The sequence below is a fragment of the Octopus sinensis genome, linkage group LG17 (genome assembly GCF_006345805.1).
Source record: "Octopus sinensis linkage group LG17, ASM634580v1, whole genome shotgun sequence".
Lineage (NCBI taxonomy): Eukaryota > Metazoa > Mollusca > Cephalopoda > Octopoda > Octopodidae > Octopus > Octopus sinensis.
In genome coordinates this window covers 16,084,527-16,105,435 of record NC_043013.1, presented here as the reverse complement: position 1 = coordinate 16,105,435, position 20,909 = coordinate 16,084,527, and the positions used below count along the sequence as shown (strand labels likewise).

The 20,909-nt window shown below is 36.3% G+C and overlaps 1 protein-coding gene and 1 long non-coding RNA gene across 7 annotated transcripts in view; one reads left to right on the top strand and one right to left on the bottom strand.

The window, feature by feature from the left end:
• Positions 1–20,909, top strand: part of LOC115220829 (acid phosphatase type 7) — a 59,037-nt gene that overhangs the window by 14,945 nt on the left and 23,183 nt on the right. For all 6 annotated transcript variants that reach the window (XM_029791008.2, XM_029791007.2, XM_036510392.1 and 3 more), the window contains exons 2-5: positions 10,987–11,195; positions 13,263–13,352; positions 15,118–15,267; positions 16,245–16,320. In XM_029791008.2, the coding sequence (XP_029646868.1) occupies positions 10,987–11,195; positions 13,263–13,352; positions 15,118–15,267; positions 16,245–16,320 (525 nt within the window). The remainder of the gene's footprint in view (positions 1–10,986; positions 11,196–13,262; positions 13,353–15,117; positions 15,268–16,244; positions 16,321–20,909) is intronic.
• LOC118766721 lies at positions 822–19,777 on the bottom strand. The gene is made up of 3 exons (XR_005002630.1): positions 19,685–19,777; positions 2,564–2,573; positions 822–832 (listed from the first exon to the last, which is right to left on the bottom strand). It is a non-coding gene; the product is annotated as an uncharacterized LOC118766721 (long non-coding RNA).

Sequence of the window (20,909 nt, the reverse complement as noted above, 5' to 3'; positions counted from 1 at the left end):
GTGTCTGTATGCTCGAGTGGTGGTGTCTGTATGCTTTGAGTGGTAGTGTCTGTATGCTTTGAGTGGTGGTGTCTGTATGCTTTGAGTGGTGGTGTCTGTATGCTTGAGTGGTGGTGTCTGTATGAGTGAGTGGCGGCATCTTTGTGTGAGTGATGGTGTGTGTGTGTGTGAGTGAAAGAGTGAGCTTTATATGCATATGTGTGTGCATATTTGTGTAAGTCTCTGTGTATGTAATTGTTTCTCTGTATATATGTGTCTGTTTATATGCCTTGTTTGTGTGTGCATGTGCAGATATATTTGTACTCTATTTGGGATGTGTATGTCTCCCTCTCTCTTTGTTCATATGGATGGATGGATGGATGGATGCATGTATGTTTGTATGTTTGTTTGTGTGTATGTATGTAATGCTCAAGTATTTATCGATCAACTCTTAGATAATCCAATGCTCAGTAAGTGATTGGTGCCAGGAGAGACTTTGTTAGGAATGCTTGACCATGGTCGCAATGATTGATGTGTGCATGTATGTATGTATATATATATATATATATACATACTCTTCTAATTTTTTTTTACTTGTTTCAGTCATTTGACTGCAACCATGCTGGAGCACCACCTTTAGCTGAAGGAAACAACTCCAGGACTTATCCTTTGTAAGCCTAGTACTTATTCTATCAGTTTTATTTGCTGAACCGCTAACTCACAGGTACATAAACACACCAGCATCAGTTGTCAAGCAATAGTGAGGGGACAAACACAGCCATACAAATGTACACACACACACACACACACATACACACTACAGGCCTCTATAGGTTTCCATCTACCAAATCCACTTATAAGACCTTCGTTGGCTCGAGGCTATAGTTGAAAACATTTACCCAGCATGCCATGCATTGGGACTGAACCTGGAACCATGTGGTTGGGAAGCAAGCTTCTTACCACACAGCTATGCCTATTACCCTGTGTATGCATATATATTTATATATGTGTGTGTGTGTGTGTGTTTATATGTGTGTACTTATATATGTGCGTATATATTTGTGCGTACATATGTGTATATATGTATAGGTGTGTGTATATATATATGTGTGTGTGTGTATATATATATATATGTATTACACACACATACATGCATACATGCGTACACATATATACACATGTACGTACATACACTTAATTTATACATACATATACATATGTACACAATCACATAATTAAAAAGGAAAAAATGAAAAATATATATATAAAGCAATAAAAAAATGTTAAGACATTTGGAAAGCTCGTGCAGGAACATAGTGAAAATACAGATTCTATCCGTGATCTTGTGGGGCCCAAGACTGTAACAGGTATTTTGTCATATGTAGACATGATCGAATGACTGAAACATGTAAAGCAATAAAAGAATATACATTCAATGTGTCTATCTTTTAGATTAAGCTTTCAACATTATTCATTTATTTTATCGCCCACCCACCCTTCACACTAGATTTAAATCCTTGTGAAAATCTAATACTGTGATCCTATTAAACAAAGTGTTGTCTTACACTCAGGTTATAAACCCTAAACAATTAAATTAATCGATTGATTGTCTAGTCCTTGTGTCCATGTTATAAGATATTAAATAGTTTATATATGTTAATAGTTGTATTGCTTTAAATATGAGGGAATATTATTCCAAACTTACAGGGAAAAATTCAATTTAGAAATTTCACAAAATATAATATATATATATAAATTAGAAAAAAAACACTTTCTATTAAATAATTTATATATGTTAACAGTTGTATTGCTTTAAATATATTCAATAGAATAAACATGAAGGGATGTTTACCATGCATCTCTTGTTCTCCCTCCAGGGGGGTTGAGTGCACTTTGCTTGCCTACCTGCCTCTTTTTCCCACATCCACTCTGGCAACCTACCCAACCACATGTCATCTCCCTTTCTCCTTTTCTCTCTTCCCTTTCTCTCTTTCCCTCTCTCTCTCTCTTTCCCTTTCTGTCTCTTTCTTTCCCCTTCTCTTCCTCTTTCTAATCTCCTCCTTTCTACTGTATCCTCAAAACTATTCTGCCTCTCTTAACCAGCCGGCATCGTTGGTCACCCCCACCCCATGCTGCTTATCCACCATTCACTACATCCACCCCTCAGCACCTGTTCCTCATTCATTACAGTCACCCATTCATTACAGTCACCCATTCCCCATCACTCACTTTCCCCACACACTCTTACAACCTTTAATCACACACACTCTCAATTCTCCTGTTCCCACTTTTGCTCACCATGTGTCCTGGAAGGTCCACTCAGGCACCTCATCACTCCTTCTACCTCTCCAGCAGACAACTCACTTCATTAACTCCCACCTTCTCCTCTAAAATATGAATAGTCAAATAGTCATGTAACTCCCCCTTCAGCAAGAAACCTTTTCAGCTCTGACCCTCTTTTCTCTAATACTTTAACCCCCCTCATCTCTTAGCATAAAGCTGCCTCTCCTGGAATTCATAGACGCAGTGCCACATCATTGCAATACATGTCAACAAGAGTGCATCTACACCTGTATTTCTCAACAATTTTTTATCTATGGACCCTTCTGATTCCTATTTTACAGAGTGGGCCCTCTCAACCATTCGATTTTTTAAAATATTCTAGAGACCTTATTGTTTAAGGTGTAGGAGTGGCTGTGTGGTAAGTAGCTTGCTTACAAACCACATGGTTCCAGGTTCAGTCCCACTACATGGCACCTTGAGCCAGTGTCTTCTGCTATAGCCTTGGGTGGACGGAAACTGAAAGAAGCCCGTTGTATATATGTATATATATGTGTGTGTGTTTGTGTGTCTCTGTTTGTCCCCCCCCCCCACAACATCGCTTGGCATCCGATGCTGGTGTGTTTACATCCCCATAACTTCGGCAAAAGAGAGTGATAGAATAAGTACTAGGTTTGCAAAGAATAAGTCCTGGGGTTGATTTGCTTGACTAAAGGCGGTGCTCCAGCATGGCTGCAGTCACATGACTGAAACATGTAAAAGAGTGAAAAGTATATAATTTCATAAATATAAGGAATTGAATTTTTAAAAAAATGTTAAAATATTTCTTGAATTATAGAAATATCAGTAACTAGCAGTATCACCCGGCGTTGCTCAGGTTTGTTTCAACCCTTTAGAATTGGAATTTTTGAAAAGTAAAAATTTGGCATTATGTAGCTTGTTATTCTCTTTAAGTGAACATTTTTCTGGTTGAAATACACCGAAAATTGGCGACACAGCAATCAAAAATCGTAAAAAATAGGGATTTTCATAGAAAAAAAGCACCTTTTTGATATAAATAATTTTTGGTCTTAACATGGTCCGATTTGAATTTTATCTTCTACGGAATGAAGAGAAAGCCTTCTTCTATCATACTCCCAATTCTGGTCAACTTGCACCGCAGGGTCTTGGAGGCTACAAAACCTGCCATACACAGACAACTTCAGTTTTATATATAGAGAGATTTATTGCAGATCAATTTTAACAACAAAATCTTATATAGACCTCCAAGGTCATTTAGCTAGCTAGAAATAGTATCCTCATTTCCCTCGTATAACACTTGAAGAAGGAAGAACATTTCTTTGTTTAACATCCATTTTCCCATGCTAATAAGCATTTTGTACATTTTGTAAAGTACTTGCACTTGTGGTGTCATTCACCTGGGATAGGTTTGAGTCAGTTCCAACTAATGAGTTAAAGTTCATGTTTGGAGATTCAGTGGGAATAGAAGATCACATGTGGTCTCTGGTCACATACATACTTTGGGATCATGTGATCCATAGCAGCTCATCACATGTATATGCATGTGTATATGTATAAAGGCATGTTGTACCCTCATGGCTAGCGTATTGCTGGAGCATCTATTGGTCACTTTTGCCGAACTGCTAAGTTACGGGGACATAAACACACCAGCATCGGTTGTCAAGCAATTTTGGGAGACAAACATATACACACACATACATATATATATATATACATATATATATATATACATATATACGACGGGCTTCTTTCAGTCTCCGTCTACCAAATCCACTCACAAGGCTTTGGTCGGCCCGAGGCTATAGTAGAAGACACTTGCCCAAGGTGCCACACAGTGGGACTGAACCCGGAACCATGTGGTTAGGAAGCAAGCTACTTACCACACAGCCACTCCTGCACCATTTTGAATTTGAATGAAAGAAGTTGATTGTTATTACCATGAGGTGGACTGTGATTGGTTGAGGAATGTCACGTGGTGATGTGGTTTGATGTTGGTATAACTGTATATCGGTGACGACTGTTAGCTTGAAAACACCACATGGTGAACAGAAAATCAACTGCGTAGTGGACAGCAAATCGGTTGGGTTGTTGGAGGGAAGGTAGGAAGGGGCGGTATGCACAAGTATATAGTTTTATATGTGGGTGTGTGAATGCGCTAACCCTAACCAAGACCCTAAACTCCACAGAGCTAGTTTTCAGACAGTGTCTTGGTTGGAAGATATTTGATTATAGGTCTGCTCAGTCAAAGCTGAGCTAGGACTACTACTACTACTACTACTGCTGCTGCTGCTACTACTTCTACTACTACTTCTACTACTACTTCTACTACTACTACTGCTGCTACTACTACTACTACTACTACTACTACTACTACTACTACTACTACTACTACTGCTACTACTACTACTACTACTACTACTACTACTACTCAGTTGAAGGAAAATACCTAAGGACAACATATGGCATTCTTAACCAACTGATCTTAGTTCAGTTAGCTTCCTTACCTTTTGTTTTTAGATCTTAGTCACTTAAAATGGGAGGCTTTGTCTACTAAGTGCATAGGTAATTTCACTCCTCCTCATCCTCCTTCTTCTTCAATACAGCACACTCAAAAGTGCCACCTACATAAAAACATTGTCTGGGTGGGAGGATGCCCCTCTCACTCCTTGGTTACATGACTAACAACCCTGTGTGTGCGTATGTAAATACATGCATATACACACACACACTCTTATATATATATATATCATATTGCATCACCAGTAAATCATTACACATCCACACAAGTCCTTACTTTCTCTTTGCAATAATAAGCCAATTGGTCATTTGCTGTGGCACCAATCATTCTTCTTTCTCTCTCCATCCCTTTCCATATATACCTTCCTACCTACCTAGTGTTGCAATACCAATATAATTGGATAGCCGTGCCCTTTCACTTCTCCACTTCATCTCTCGCACGAACACTGGCAGCAGAAACTTGTTTTGAGGAAGCAATCAACTATAATTATATACCAATTATATATCAATTACTTGTAATTATGCACACACATAAATATATTCATGCATTGCAATGCAATGTGCGTTTGTAATGCATTGTTAAATAGGGTTATTACATTATTACAGCTAGTTTAAGAGTAACAACAGAACATTTACTGATGGAGTAACTAAGTCAATACTGAGAGTAGAGTTATACTTAATGTAAGGTCTGCGTTGACTGGGATAAGTTTTGCCTGTTGGCTTATTCAAAGGTGAAGCTTCAAAGCCCAGGCAATTTGAATTTTACATATATCGGCTTCCGTGCCAGTGGAATGTAGGAGGCACCATTCAAGTGGGATCGTTACCAGCTTCGCCTTACTGGCACCTGTGCCGTTGGCATGTGTAATAAAAAAAAAAATTTGAGCGAGGTTGTTGCCAGTACCTATTTCTTTACTACCCACAACGGGCTAAACACAGAAGGGACAAACAAGGACAGACAAATGAATTAAGTCAATTACATCGACCCCAGTGCATAACTGGTACTTATTTAATCAACCCCGAAAGGATGAAAGGCAAAGTCGACCTTGGCGGAATTTGAACTCAGAAAGTAACAGCAGACGAAATACTGCTGAGCATTTCGCCCAGCGTGCTAACGATTCTGACAGCTCGCCGCTGGTTGTTGCCAGTCCCGCCTGACTGGCCCCCATGCCGCTGGCATGTAAAAGCAACCAATACATTCTCGGAGTGGTTGGCGTTAGGAAGGGCATCTAGCAGTAGAAACTCTGCCAGATCAAGACTGGAGTCTGGTGCAGCCATCTGGTTCGCCAGCCCTCAGTCAAACCGTCCAACCCATTCTAGCATGGAAAGCGGACGTTAAACAATGATGATGCTATGTCATCATCATCATCATTAAATATTTGTTGTCTATGCTGGCATGGGTTGGATGGTTTGACCAGGGCTGCCACAACTATGATTTCACTTGGCTTGATGGATCTTCTGCTCAAGCACAGCATCATGCTGAAGGTCTTTGTAATTTGTCATTGCCTGCCCGAGGCCTAGTACTTGAAAGTGCTTTTTACATGCCACTGGCATGGGTTCTACTTATGTGACACCAGCATCGACTGTATTGCCTCTGTGAGGCCCAATGCTCAATAGGTGGTTTTCATGTGCCACTGGCCTGGGTGCCAGTTATGTGACACAGGCATTGGCCATGATTATGATCTCACTTGGCTTAATGCATATATGCATATATGTATGTATATATGCATATATGTATGTGTATATGTATATATATATATATATATATATATGTATATATGTATGTGTATATGTATATATGCATATATGTATGTGTATATGTATATATGAATATATATACATATGCATATATGTATGTGTATATGTATATATATATATGTATATATGTATGTGTATATGTATATATGCATATATATACATATACATATATGTATGTGTATATGTATATATATATATGTATATATGTATGTGTATATGTATATATGCATATAAGTATGTGTATATGTATATATGTATGTGTGTATGTATGTGTATATGTATATATGCATATATGTATGTGTATATATATATATGTGTATATGTATGTGTATATATATATATGTGTGTATATGTATGTGTATATCTATATATATATGTGTGTATATGTATGTGTATATATATGTGTGTATATGTATGTGTATATATATATGTGTATATGTATGTGTATATGTATATATATGTGTGTATATGTATGTGTATATATATATGTGTATACTTACTTTGATACTTTGATAGGTTTCGGCCATTATTGGCCCAGGCCATGTCTAACTTAATAGCACCACCTGGTGAAGTCTTTCAAGTCAGAATTTGGGCACTATGGCCCACTCAAGTAGAGAGTTATTGTTTACAGAGACATATCCGGGTGTAGGGGGTTTATCCGGGATTTCTTGAAGGAATCTGTCCAAAGACTTCTTGAACCCTATAGGGTCAGTTTCTGTTTTAATGTGTTTTGGTGTAATGTTAAAGAGAGCGGGGCCAATTGAGGTGAAATAATTGTGCCGTATTGTTGTTATGAGATGAGAGTGCGATTTTTGTTTTGTATATGTATGTGTATATGTATATATGTATACGTATATGTATATATGCATGTGTATATGTATATATGCATATATGTATGTGTATGTGTATATGTATATATGTATGTGTATATATATATGTATGTGTATATGTATATATGTGTATATGTATGTGTATATGTATATATGTATGTGTATATGTATATATGTATATGTATATATGCATATATGTGTATATATGTATATATGTATGTGTATATGTATGTGTGTATATGTATGTGTATATGTGTATATATGTATGTGTATATATGTATGTGTATATGTGTATATATGTATATGTGTATATATATATGTATATATATATACGTATATGTTTGTATATATGTGTATGCACATATATGTTTGCGCTAAGAAGGGCACCCAGTCATAGAATTCATGCCAAATCAGACTGGAACCTGGTTCAGTTCTTCAGTTTACCCGTTCTTGTCATGCCATCTAAGCTATGGAAAGCAGGTATTAAATGATAATGATGATGATGTGTATGTATATATGTGTGTTTGTTTGTGTGTGTGTGTGTGTGTATATATGTGTTTGTATTTCAAGGTTTGGAGATGATGTACAGGTATTATATATTAGAAGAAATGAGGTAATCAGAAGATCAGATGGTTCATAATTATAGATATTTATTTATATATTACATTTTTTACATATATATATATCATATCATTCAGATTATTAGCGCTTTCTCCCATTCCAGTGGGGTTTTCAAATCAAATTAATACGTGTTTGTATATATGCATATGTGTATGCATATATGTATATGTAGATATGGATATATATATATGTGTATGTATGTGTATGGATGTATATGAATATATTCGTATGTATGTGTATGTATATATATGAATGTATGTATGTATGTGTATGTATATATATATATGTATGCATGTATGTGTTGTAAATATATGAATGTACGTATGTGTATGTAAATATATGAATGTACGTATGTGTATGTAAATATATGAATGTATGTATGTGCATGTATATATATGAATGTATGTATGTATATGTATATGTATATGTATGAATGTATATATATATATATATATATATATATATATATATATAAATGTGTATGTATATATATGTATGCATGTGTATGTATATATATATAATATGTGTGTGTGTGTGTGTGTGTGTGTGTGTGTGTGTGTGTGTGCATATATTTATATATATAGTATTATGGGTGGTATCTGGAATACTAATTACCAATTTGCTGTAATTTTAACATAGTATATTAGTAATTAATTAACATTTAATGAATGGGGATAACAATGGACTGTTATTTACAATGTAAGCTCATGTAAACCTGGCATCTATTATTGCCAATTCTTTGTTCTACTTCCCATTATACAGCAAGAAATAATTACACCCAGAAATTCTCTAAAATTGTCACCAATTCTATAGCAATTGTCTTCTTTGGAACCGTTGTTGTTGTTTTGCCCCCCCCTCCCCAAATCAGAACTGATCTGGCAGTCTTATGATTAGAGATAATTCCAGTTGTGGCATTTTCTTAAGATTATGTAGGATCACATTATTGGTGTCCCTTCTTTGTTTAACCCTTAGGTACCATTGTGTCTGAACTGGCTTCTGATTCTGTGACACAAAACCTTCAGTTTTAATGTCTCAGCATCCTTTTATGTAAGCGTATTCTTTTCAGTTAGGGTCTGAGTAACTTCTTGATATACAAGTGTACATGTCTTTTGTTATGTACCAAATATCATATATATATCTATATCTATCTATCTATATATATATATATATGGTGTTGGGTATACACATATGTATATGGTGTTTTGTGTATATATATATATATATATATACTAGCAGCTAAGCCCGGTTTCACCCGGTCTGTTTGGATGATGTGGCTATGATCGTTTTTGGTTAGGCATAATCTATGACAGCGTTTTTCAAGCTTATAGTTTTGGGTCCCCTGTTTCGATTGGAGCCTCCAGCTGTATGAAAATTTCTTGACCCCACCCCTTCAGAAAACAGCTTCTAAGCAACTGGTTGTTTTAATGGTGGAAGAAAGAAGGGAATTCCATTAGAAAAAGTTTTAATCGATTTTTCTTGGTCAGTATAGGGGTTAGGAAAAAAATACAAACTGCACCTGTCTGCATATGTGTGCCATTTTTCACGCGAATCCACCCAACTGTTTGGCTGTGAACCTCAGGACAAGAAAGAATACAACGCTCACCCACGTCCAATTTATATATATATATATATATATATATTTTTTACTTGTTTCAGTCATTTGACTGCGGCCATGCTGGAGCACCGCCTTTAGTCGAGCAAACTGACTCCTGGACTTATTCTTTGTAAGCTCAGTACTTATTCTATCGGTCTCTTTTGCCGAACCGCTAAGTGACGGAGATGTAAACACACCAGCATCGGTTGTCAAGCAATGCTAGGGGGACAAGCAAAGACACACAAACACACACACATACATATATATATATATATATACATATATATGACAGGCTTCTTTCAGTTTCCGTCTAACAAATCCACTCACAAGGCATTGGTTGGCCCGGGGCTATAGCAGAAGACACTTGCCCAAGATGCCACGCAGTGGGACTGAACCCGGAACCATGTGGTTGGTTAGCAAGCTACTTACTACACAGCCACTCCTGCACCTATATATATATATATATATAGGGAGAATTCACAAAAAAACAAAAGACGAAGACAGGTGGTGTAGAAAACAAACAGATGTATTAGTATAATGATCGGGAATTGAAAAAGTCCTTAACGTTTCGAGCCTATGCTCTTCCACAGAAAGAAACAAGGAGAGAAAATATATATATATATATATGTGTATCCTTTAGGTTCATTTACAGGAAACGTTTTTTAGTATGCATGCAAAAACTCTTATTTTATTATGCTGCCACCTAATGATGGTCACTTGCAATAGCTGTTTTATGGGGTTGTACCAAGCTGTACTGATATAATATGTATAAATCCATCCACCCATCACTGTCTATCTGTCTTTGTCAATTCTTTTTGTTAAGATGTGGTTCAAAGAATGGTCTTAAGCTAAGAAAGTAGAAATATATTTTCAAATATTTGCCTTTCATTATGTCCCAAACACCATCTAAATATACCAGTATTTAGATGGGTCTTTGAAACTTACCTTTTGTTAAATGTTCCATAGAACCATCTTAACAAAACACAACTATATATTGGTATAATAAAATACCATGTTGATATACCAATATACATGCATTTATTTTAAATTAGATGTCAAAACTATTTTGATATCTCAATAGATAAAAGGTGAAGAGCTGGCAGAATTGTTAGTAGCCCGGGCAAAATGCTGAGTGGTATTTTGTCCCTCTACATTCTGAGTTCAAATTCTGTCAAGGTTAATTTTGCCTTTCATCCTTTCAGAGTCAGTAAATTAAGTACCAGTGAAATTCTGGGATCGATGTAATCGACTAGTCCTTTCCCACAAGACTTCAAGCCTTGTCCCTATAATAAAAATGTTATTATTATTATTACTATTATTATTACTATTATTATTATTATTATTATTATTATTATTATTATTATTATTATTATTATTTATTTTGTACAGAAAACTGCAGACCTCATGGTATCCACATAGCCTTTGGTAACACAACACAGGACATAGTAATAATGTGGTCATCAGTGGCCAACTGTTCGAGCTCTGTGAAATACGGTGACACCATACAGAACAAGAAGTACAAAGCAGAACCAACCACAGTGTTCTTTAATCTTACCAACTCACTGGCAAGACATTACTACTACCATGCTGTACTAAAAGTGAGTTCTCCAAATCACCAATCCCACCGTCGTGGTCGTTATTGTTATCATCATTATTATTATTGCTGTTGTTTGCATCATTGTGTCATCAGCATCATTGTCATTATCCTTATCCTTGTTGTCTTCCTCGTAATTGTTGTTACTTCGTTTATCGATGTCATCATTATCATCATCATTCCTATTGCCAGTGACATCATTGTTCATCTCACCATCATCATCATCATCATCAACATATTCAAGTTATCGTCATCACTGTCATTGCTATTATCGTTGTCATCAGTCATTGTCCTTGTTACCATCGTTGTCATTATCGTTATCATTATTATCATCATTGATATCATTATTGTTATCATTATTGTTATCATCATCATTATCATTATTGTTATCCTCATTGTTATCATTGTTATCATTATTGTTATCGTTATTATCATCATTGTTATCATTGTTTTTATCATTATCATCATCATTGATATTATCATTGTTATCACCATTATTATCACCATTGTTATCATCATTGTTATCATTGTTATTATCGTTATTATCATTATTGTTATCATCATTGTTGTTATCACTATTGTCATCACTATTGCCACCGTCAGCATTGTTAGTAGTTATTATTGTCATTACAATCAACACTATCATCATCTCTAACATTGCTATTATCGTCAGTGTCATCATTAGCATGATTATCATCATTGTTGTGTCATCATTGTCGCTGTTGCCATCGTTGTCATCATCATATTCATCATCATTGTTATTGACATTATATTCAGCATGACTATCACTATCCTCTTCTTTATTATTATTATCATTATTATTATTATTATCATCATCATCATCATCATCATCATCATCATTATTATTATTATTATCATTATTATTATTATTATTATTGAGTGAGAGAGCAGTGAATGCCATCAAAGTGACACTGGGGTAAAATATACAAAGCCCAGTATACCCATCATGACTACCCATCTGATAAGGGTACACTAGGCACATGCATCACAACCATATGTGTGACATGATGGTCTCATATCAAAATAAGCACATGACCTTGCAGGTGGGGCCCAGTTAGAATTTTCTTCTGGTTGAGTAATCTATCCTGCTCAAAAGGTCCCTGAATAAGGGTTGTTTAAGGATGTTAAACGAAATTTTAGAGGTGTAGCTAGTTGACTACCTCAACTCCAGTGCATAACTGGTACTTATTTCATCAATCCCCAAAGCATGAAAGGCTAAGTTAACCTTAGCAGAATTTGAACTCAGAATGCAAAGCTTGACGAAATACCACTAAGTATTTTGTCCAGCATTGTAATGATTCTGCGAGGTCACTGCCCAAATAATGATAAATCAATGGCTTAACTTTCGAGTGTCTGGTATAAGATCTTAAAAAAAGTGGTGGTCAGATTATGTCATGTAACTGTCAGAACAGAATTTTATTAAGAAAATCAATATCAGTTAATAAGTTTTTAAATGTCAATGGATATATATACATTCTTCTCATTATAAAAACAATGTTTTTTTTTAGAAAGGAGAGTAAAAACAAATAATAGAAAGACTTATATAGGTGACAGGCTGAATAGAGATAAAAAGAGGCATGGAGATGGGGAGATGAATGAATTCAAATAGCAGATGAATTAGGGGTCTAATGTGTCATTTGTTTCTAGTCTTTTGTGAAAACATGTCTGGCTCAGTAGAATATTGGAAACAGACGAGGATTGGCAACAGCAAGGGCATCTGGACTTTGAAAAATCTGATTTAAAGAATTTTCTCCAATATATGCAAGCATAATAAAGTGGATGGTAAAACAATAACGATATCATCATCATCCTAATCATCAACATCATTTAGCATCCGTTTTCCATGCTGGCATGGATTGGACTGTCTGACAGGAGCTGGCCAGGTGGAGAGCTGCATCAGGCTCCAATTGTTAGTTTTGGCCTGTTTTCTACAGCTGGATGCCCTTCCTAACACCAAAATAGGATTTTATGTATATGTATATTTATATATGTATCCATTATATATGTATTTCCTCTTCTCTAAACTGTCTGTTATATATTCATGTTCCAGGACCTCAAACCAAATACAACATATTATTACAGTATAGTCAACAGTAAAATGGTGACTCCTGCCTACTTTAAGACACCACCAAAGGGCAATGTAAGTAGATACGTTTTGTATTTATGTGTGTGTGTGTGTGTGTGTGTGTGTGTGTCAAATTAATGGATTAATGATCTATTCATTAAAGTTTGATGATAGATTATAATTAGGGTTCAAATATAACATCAAGTACAGTGAATTTGTGTGTGGGGAGGTGTGTGGGTGTGTTGGTGGGTGCATATGTGTATGTGTATGCTGCAAGTGTGTGTATAGCGTATGGGGGCATGAAGAGGATTTGTCTAAAATAATTTAATCCTTATTATGTCTTAATATTATGCCTTAATATGTTTGTGTGTGTGTAAGTGTGTGTGTGTGTGTGTGTCTGTACATGTCATACACACACACACATACACACATATTGTAGACAAATTGTAATATACATATATAGGTGCAGGCATAGCAGTGGGGTTAAGAACTTTGCTTTTCAGCCTTGTGGTTTGGGGTTCAAATACATTATGGGTAAGTTTGATGCATATTCTATTACAGCCTTGTATTAGCCAATGTTTTGTGTGTGGAATTTGGTGGGAATAAGTTATGTGGAGGCATACAGCTGAGTGGTTAGAGCGTTGGGCTTACAATCATGAGGTAGTGAGTTCGATTCCTGGACCAGGCTGTGTGTTGTGTTCTTGAGCAAGACACTTTATTTCATGCTGCTTCAGTTCACTCAGCTGTAGAAATGAGTTGCGACATCACAAGTACCAAGCTGTAATGGCCTTTGCCTTTCCCTTGGATAACATTGGTTGCATGCAGAGGATAGGCTGGTATGTATGGGCGATTGCTAGTCTTCCATAAACAATCTTACCTGGACTTGTACCTTGGAGCGGAGCTTTCTAAGTGCCATCCCATAGTCAGCTGTGACCAAAGGGGATCTTTATATATATATATATATATATATATATATATATATATATATATACAGGGGTCTACATGTGAAACCACATGGTTGCAAAACACATTTTTGTGTCACATGGCTATGCCTGCTCATAAACATAGAAACACACATACATAATATATAATCATTATTTAATGTCTGCATTCTCTGCTAGCATGGTGAAATAGTTTAGTAAAATGGTTTAACAGTATCTACTAGTCTGGGGTCTACATTGAGAGCTTCTGTGTCTGCTTAGGCAGGGTTTTCTATGGCTGGATGCCCTTCTTTATGCCAACCACTTTAGAGTGTACTGGGTGCTTTCTTTTTAGTGGCAGCAGCACTAGTGAAGTTGCCAATTATATACATACACACACCCACATATGTATATACATACATATCCTAGTATAGTGGTGGTCTGCCCTTAGGCAGGTCCTGTGCACATGAACCTTCTCCAGCACACTTTGTATGACCTGGGAAGGTTCATACTTTCACCTGCTGCCATTAAGTAGATTACTGGAACTTTGGCTACCATGACTAGACTTGGAATGAAAACTGGAGTGGTTTCCCGTTGCTTTCTTCGGGCAAGTGGAATTTGAACTCAGAATGTAGAGACTGGGAAATTTACTGTAAAGCTTTTCTGCCAATGTGCCAATGATTTTGCAACTGTCCAGACTGCAGAGCAATGTGAAGGCATGTGGCCTTGTGGTTAGGGTATTGCACTCACAATTCCTGGACCTGGTAGTGCACTGTGTTCTTGAACAAAACGCTTCATACCAACATATACACACTTAAAAATATACAAATGCACAAACAAAAAAAAACATATACAAATCTATAACCACTCAGACATGCTCACATACACAACCATTGTATTATTCATTGTCTTTTCAACAGGAATGGTCCCCTTCGTTTGTCCTCTTTGGTGATCTTGGAGTGGAATCCCGCATTCATCCAACTCTAACCAATGAAGCATTGTCTGGCAAATATTCTGCCTTCTTCCATATTGGAGATTTTGCTTACAACTTCGAAGACGATGGTGGACAGGTAATTATGGTTCTCTATCTATGACGGAGTGCTAAAAAGTTCTTGGCCTTAGGGGCATCATGAAAAGCCTGGTTGGAAGCTCAACCTTCTGTGTTCTTTTACAGGGCTTAGAAAAACTGAAGGGCTGCTGCAATAAGTGTGTGGCTCTGAGAGAAAGATATGTTGAATAAAATCATAATCAACTGATCCTCTTGTATTTTCTTTTACCAAAAGCCAGGAACTGATTATTTGTTGTTGTTGCTGTAGTTCTTGTTGGTGAGCTGCAGATCTACTGTGATCAAGCAGACTTATAATCAAAATTGTTCCAAGGCCATTGTGGACCCCTTCATGACTGGAACTACATGGAGGACCCTGTTTGTCTCGCTTGTGTTCTTGTTGTTTATGTTGCTGTTGTTATTTAACCCCAGGACAGACCTCACTGAGAAGAACTATGATCAACAGCAACATAAACAAGAACACAAGCCAGACAAACAGTCATGAAGGTGTCCACAATGGCCTTGGAACAATTTTGATTATAAGTCTATTTGATCACAGTAGATCAATATAGTAGATCTATATTCTACATTAATATTATAAAGAATATAAATAAAACATAAAAAACAGTGTTGGAATTTCTTTGAACAATATCTATCCCTTTATACACAATTATACAAATCCCTTTATATATATATATATATATATATTATATATATATATATATATATATGTGACCATGTGTGTACCGTTGGCGATTTTTTTCCTCTGTCTTCCCTTCTCTGGATCTTTCCTTTTCCTATGTTTCCGACGAAGAGCTCTGCTAGAAACGTTAAACCCTCCTTCTTTCCTGAGCGTCCAATAATACTATATTTGTTCCACGTCCTCACGTTGTTGTGTTTTTTTGTGGTGCTTTCTTGTTTGGATTAACTATATATATATATATATATATATATATATATTCTAAAAATCTAATGTTGATAATGTTTATGTTTTCATCACAGAATGGCGATGAGTTTATGGATATCATACAAGACTATGCAAAATATGTGCCTTACATGACAGCTCCAGGAAACCATGGTAAGATAGGTTGTTGTTTTTGTTGTTGATGTTTGGCCTTTTTCTGGCTTTATATTCTGAGTTTAAATGCCACCACAGGTGATTTTGCCTTTTATTCTTTTGGGATCGATGAAATAAGTACCAGCAGAACACTGGTGTTGATGTAATCAATTATCCCTCTCTCCCATAATTTTAAGCTTTGTGCCTATTGTAGAAAAAAATTATTATTATTATTATTAGTCAGTAGTTTTATTTTTATAGCGTGCTTTCACTTCACTACCGAGCGCAGCTCTGTGTGCCTTGGGTATGTGCTATGATTTGTTGCGATGCTCTGATGGTTATTGTATGGAAAGTGTTCTGCGTAGGATGTGTGCAGTGCCTAGTAGTGCAATTTTCTGTATGTTATATGTGTTTGTAAGTCCTGGCGTTTTTGTTATGTATTTGTCTGAATATTTTTTTATCGTGCCTAATGCACCTACTATGATAGGAATTGTTTCTGTTTTTAGATTCCACATTCTGGTTACCTCTATTTCCAGGTCTTTGTATTTTGAAAGTTTCTCCATTTCTTTTAGAGACACGTTGTCATCTGACGGTATTGATACATCAATTAGAAAGCATTTTTTTTCTTCATGATCTCTGACAACTATATCTGGTCTGTTGGCCTTAATTATTATTATTATTATTATTATTATTATTATTATTATTTTTCCTTCTTTCTTCAAATTTTCTTCTGTTTCTCGCCGAGTGTTTTCTGTACACCTAGGGCAGAGAAGCTCATTGTATGCATTCCCAGGTTACACACGCAAATTCACAGATAAAATATGTATTTTAAAAAATTAATAAATAAATAAATTCATGAATGGATGTTGTTTTCACAGCGATAATGTTCTTCTCAGTACATGAGCCGTTCCAGTTAATACGATTTTTTGCACTTCCTGTAGGGATGGTAAGCCTGGTATCATTTTCAAATAGGTTTTGCTACCCTTTTTTATCATTCCCAGAGATCCTACAATCACTGGTACTGTAGTCCTCTTGAGATACCATTATTATATTATTATTATTATTATTATTATTATTATTATTATTATTATTATGAGGATTAAGGCCATAAGCTGACAGAATTCTTAGCATGCCAGGTGAAATGCTTAGTGGCATATAGTCCATCTTTACATTTTGAGTTCAAATTTTGTTGGTGTCGACTTCACCTTTCATCCTTTCAGGGTCAATAAAATAAGTGTTATGTAAGTACAGGGGTCAATATAATCAACTCACCTGCTCTACCAAACTTACTGGTCTTGTACCGAAATGTGAAATTGTTGTTATTATTGTTATTGAGTGAGAGAGCTGTGCATGCCATCAAAGTGACACCCATCATGACTACCCATCCTCACCCATCATGGCTACCCATCTGATAAGGATAAGTCAGGCACAGGCATTACAACTAAACCATATGTGCATGACAAGGTGATCTCATATCAAGATTAACAGCACATGACCTTGCAGGTGGGGGCCAGTTAAAGTTTTCTACAGGTCAAGTAGCCCATCTCACTTGAAAGATCTCTGAATAAGAGTTGTCTGTGGATGTTGAATGAAACACCTATGTTTCCAGAAGTGAATTATTCAAACTCCAAAGAATTCCTCTCAACACCTGCATATGATACTCCCCCAACAACTTCTGTTCATGATCTGAAATTCACATATCATTAGTCATGAAGGGACATATTTGACTGGTTATGGTCAAACAACTGACAAGCAAATCTGTGGTATTGAGCAGAATATTTGCTGTAGCCCATCTTTTATACTAAGACAAAACAATGTACATGATAACACTTCCAATCAGTTAAGATCAGAAGCCATGAGAGCCACTGCCTGGTACTGCATCAGGGCCTTATGATTATTATTGAGTGAGAGAGCAGAGCATGCCATCAAAGTGACACTGGGGTAAAATATACGAAGCCCAGTATACCCATCATGACTACCCATCTGATAAGGGTACACTAGGCGCATGCATCACAACCATATGTGTGCGACATGGTGATCTCATATCAAGATAAACAGCACATGACCTTGCAGGTGGGGCCCAGTTAGAATTTTCTTCTGGTTGAGTAACCCATCCTGCTCAAAAGGTCCCTGAATAAGGGTTGTTTAAGGAAATTGAACGAAGCGCCCTTGTTCCCAAAGGTAACTTATCCAAACCTCTAAGGAATCCTTTCAACACATGGCTATGATGCTCCCCAACTATTTCTGCACATGGTCAGAGATGCACATATCATCAGCCACTAAGGGACATGCTCAACTGGTTACGGTCAAACAACTGACAAGCAAATCTGTGGCATTGAGCAGAATATTTGCTGTAGCCCATCTTTTATACTAAGACAAAACAATGTACATGATAACACTTCCAATCAGTTATGATCAGAAGCCACGAGAGCCACTGCCTGGTACTGCATCAGGGCATGGTACAGCAGCAAGGCATATGATTATTATTATTATTATTCAGTCACTTGTTGTAGTTAGATAATTATCGGTTCTGACTCATTTTAAACACAACATGCCTTTTTGTAACATCTGGGCATTCGTTTCTGTTTTGTTACCTGCATACAGCAAACTTTCTACAAAGTTCTTTCATCATCTCTTCCCTCCTCCCGCTCTCACCACGATTTCTAACAGCTGTCTTCTCCTATCCCCTCTCACTTCCCCCCCCCCTCCTCATATCGATTTCTTGGTCTTTATAAAGTTAAATGGGTCAATCGGAAATGGTTATTACATTTTTAGGATTCTGTGTTTGTATGAGTGTGTTTGTGTGAGTGTGTGCAAGTGTTTGTGTGTGATTATGTGTATGATTATGTGCAAGTATGTGTATTTCTGTGACTCTGTGTATGTATGTGTGTGTGTGAGTGAGTATGTACAGTTATGTGTGTGTATGCATGTGGCTATGTACAAGTGTGTGAGTATGTATGCATGATTATGTACAAGTGTATGTGCATGCATGTGATTGTGTACAAGTCTGTATACGTATGTGTGTGACTGTATGAACATGTACCCATGTGTGTATGTGAGTGGCTATGTAGATATAAATGTGTGCAATTATGTGCAATTGTGTGCACATGCATGTATGTGTGATTGTGTGCCTGTGTGTTGGTTGTCATCTATATCAGATCTATGTACACTCCAAAATCTGTCTATAAACTTGATTTTATCTTATATATATATATTTATCTATCTTTATATATCAGTCTGTTTTTTTTTTATTGTTATTTAACATACATCCTCTCACCAGCAAATCAGTAATTGTGTAAATCTATGATCAGATGTTCCAGCCATAACCCAATATGTGCTATATTTTGTTAACCCTTTAGTATTCAAACCAGCCTAACTATTCAACCAGTTTTATGTTAAAACTGGACAGATCTGGCCTCTCACACTTATCCTACTATGTCTTTCTAAAACTAAGCAATCACCTCATGAAAATGTCTTAGCTGCAAGAAAATGCTTAATTCAAAATTATGTGAATAAATGAGCGTTATATTTAAGAGACAAATCTGAATGTTGAAGGTGGTAGAGATTGGCTACTGTGTCTTGCTTGTTGAATAATGATGTAGAGGCTTCTTTGGCTCATTCATCACAGTGTTATTCATGCCCCATGTGTGTGTGTGTGATGCTAAAGAACATATCTATAGATCCTGAGCCAAACAAAGCCTTATGAGTGAATTTGGTAGAGAAACTCAAAGAAGGCCGTGTGTATTTATTGTAGAATTGGTGGTTTTTTGAAGCTTTTGCTTTGATTTTTAACAAGCGGTATCTTTACCCTTCTTTTCTTCAAATATTTAATATTATACCTGTTTAGTTGGTGGTTTTATGTATATATATATATACACTGGCTTCTTTCAGTTTCCAGCTACCAATCCATTGATAAGGCTTTGGCTACCTCAGGTCTATAGTAAAAAACACTTGCTTGAGATGTCTCACAGTGAGACTGAACTCAAGATCACGTGATTGGGAGTCACAGCCATGTCTGCACCTAAGTACATGCATGCATGTGTGAGTGTGTGTGTGTTTCTCTCTCTCTCTCTCTCTCTCTCTACATATATATATATATATATATATATATATATATATATACACACACACACACACATATATATAAATTAATCGAAGTGTACAGTATTATACATCCATTTCAGCTGATCTTACCAATTGGTTTCACACTAAGGATTCAACAAAGTGTTAGGTAACAGCCTGATTATGTAACCCTGAGCTCTTCAGAGGTAGCTGTTATGAAATGAAGCATGGTGACTGCTCTCTATTGTATCTTTAAGATTGTTGTTCTTGTGGAACATCAACCTTAAAGATAATGCATTTCCCATAAACACTTTTCCAGAAACTCTCACCAACTTGCAACAAAACATCCCCCAGAGAAGAGGTTTTTAATACAAAGAGGCATAACTCTTAACTTAACCCCCTGCTTGATTTGTTACATTGTCTTTTTCACAGCGACCACAAACCGCATATGTCTTTTCACCTTTCACAATAGAGAGCAGCTGCCATATTTCATTCCAAAATGGTTACCTCTGAAGAGTGCTGGTTTACATAATCGGAGTGCAGGTTTT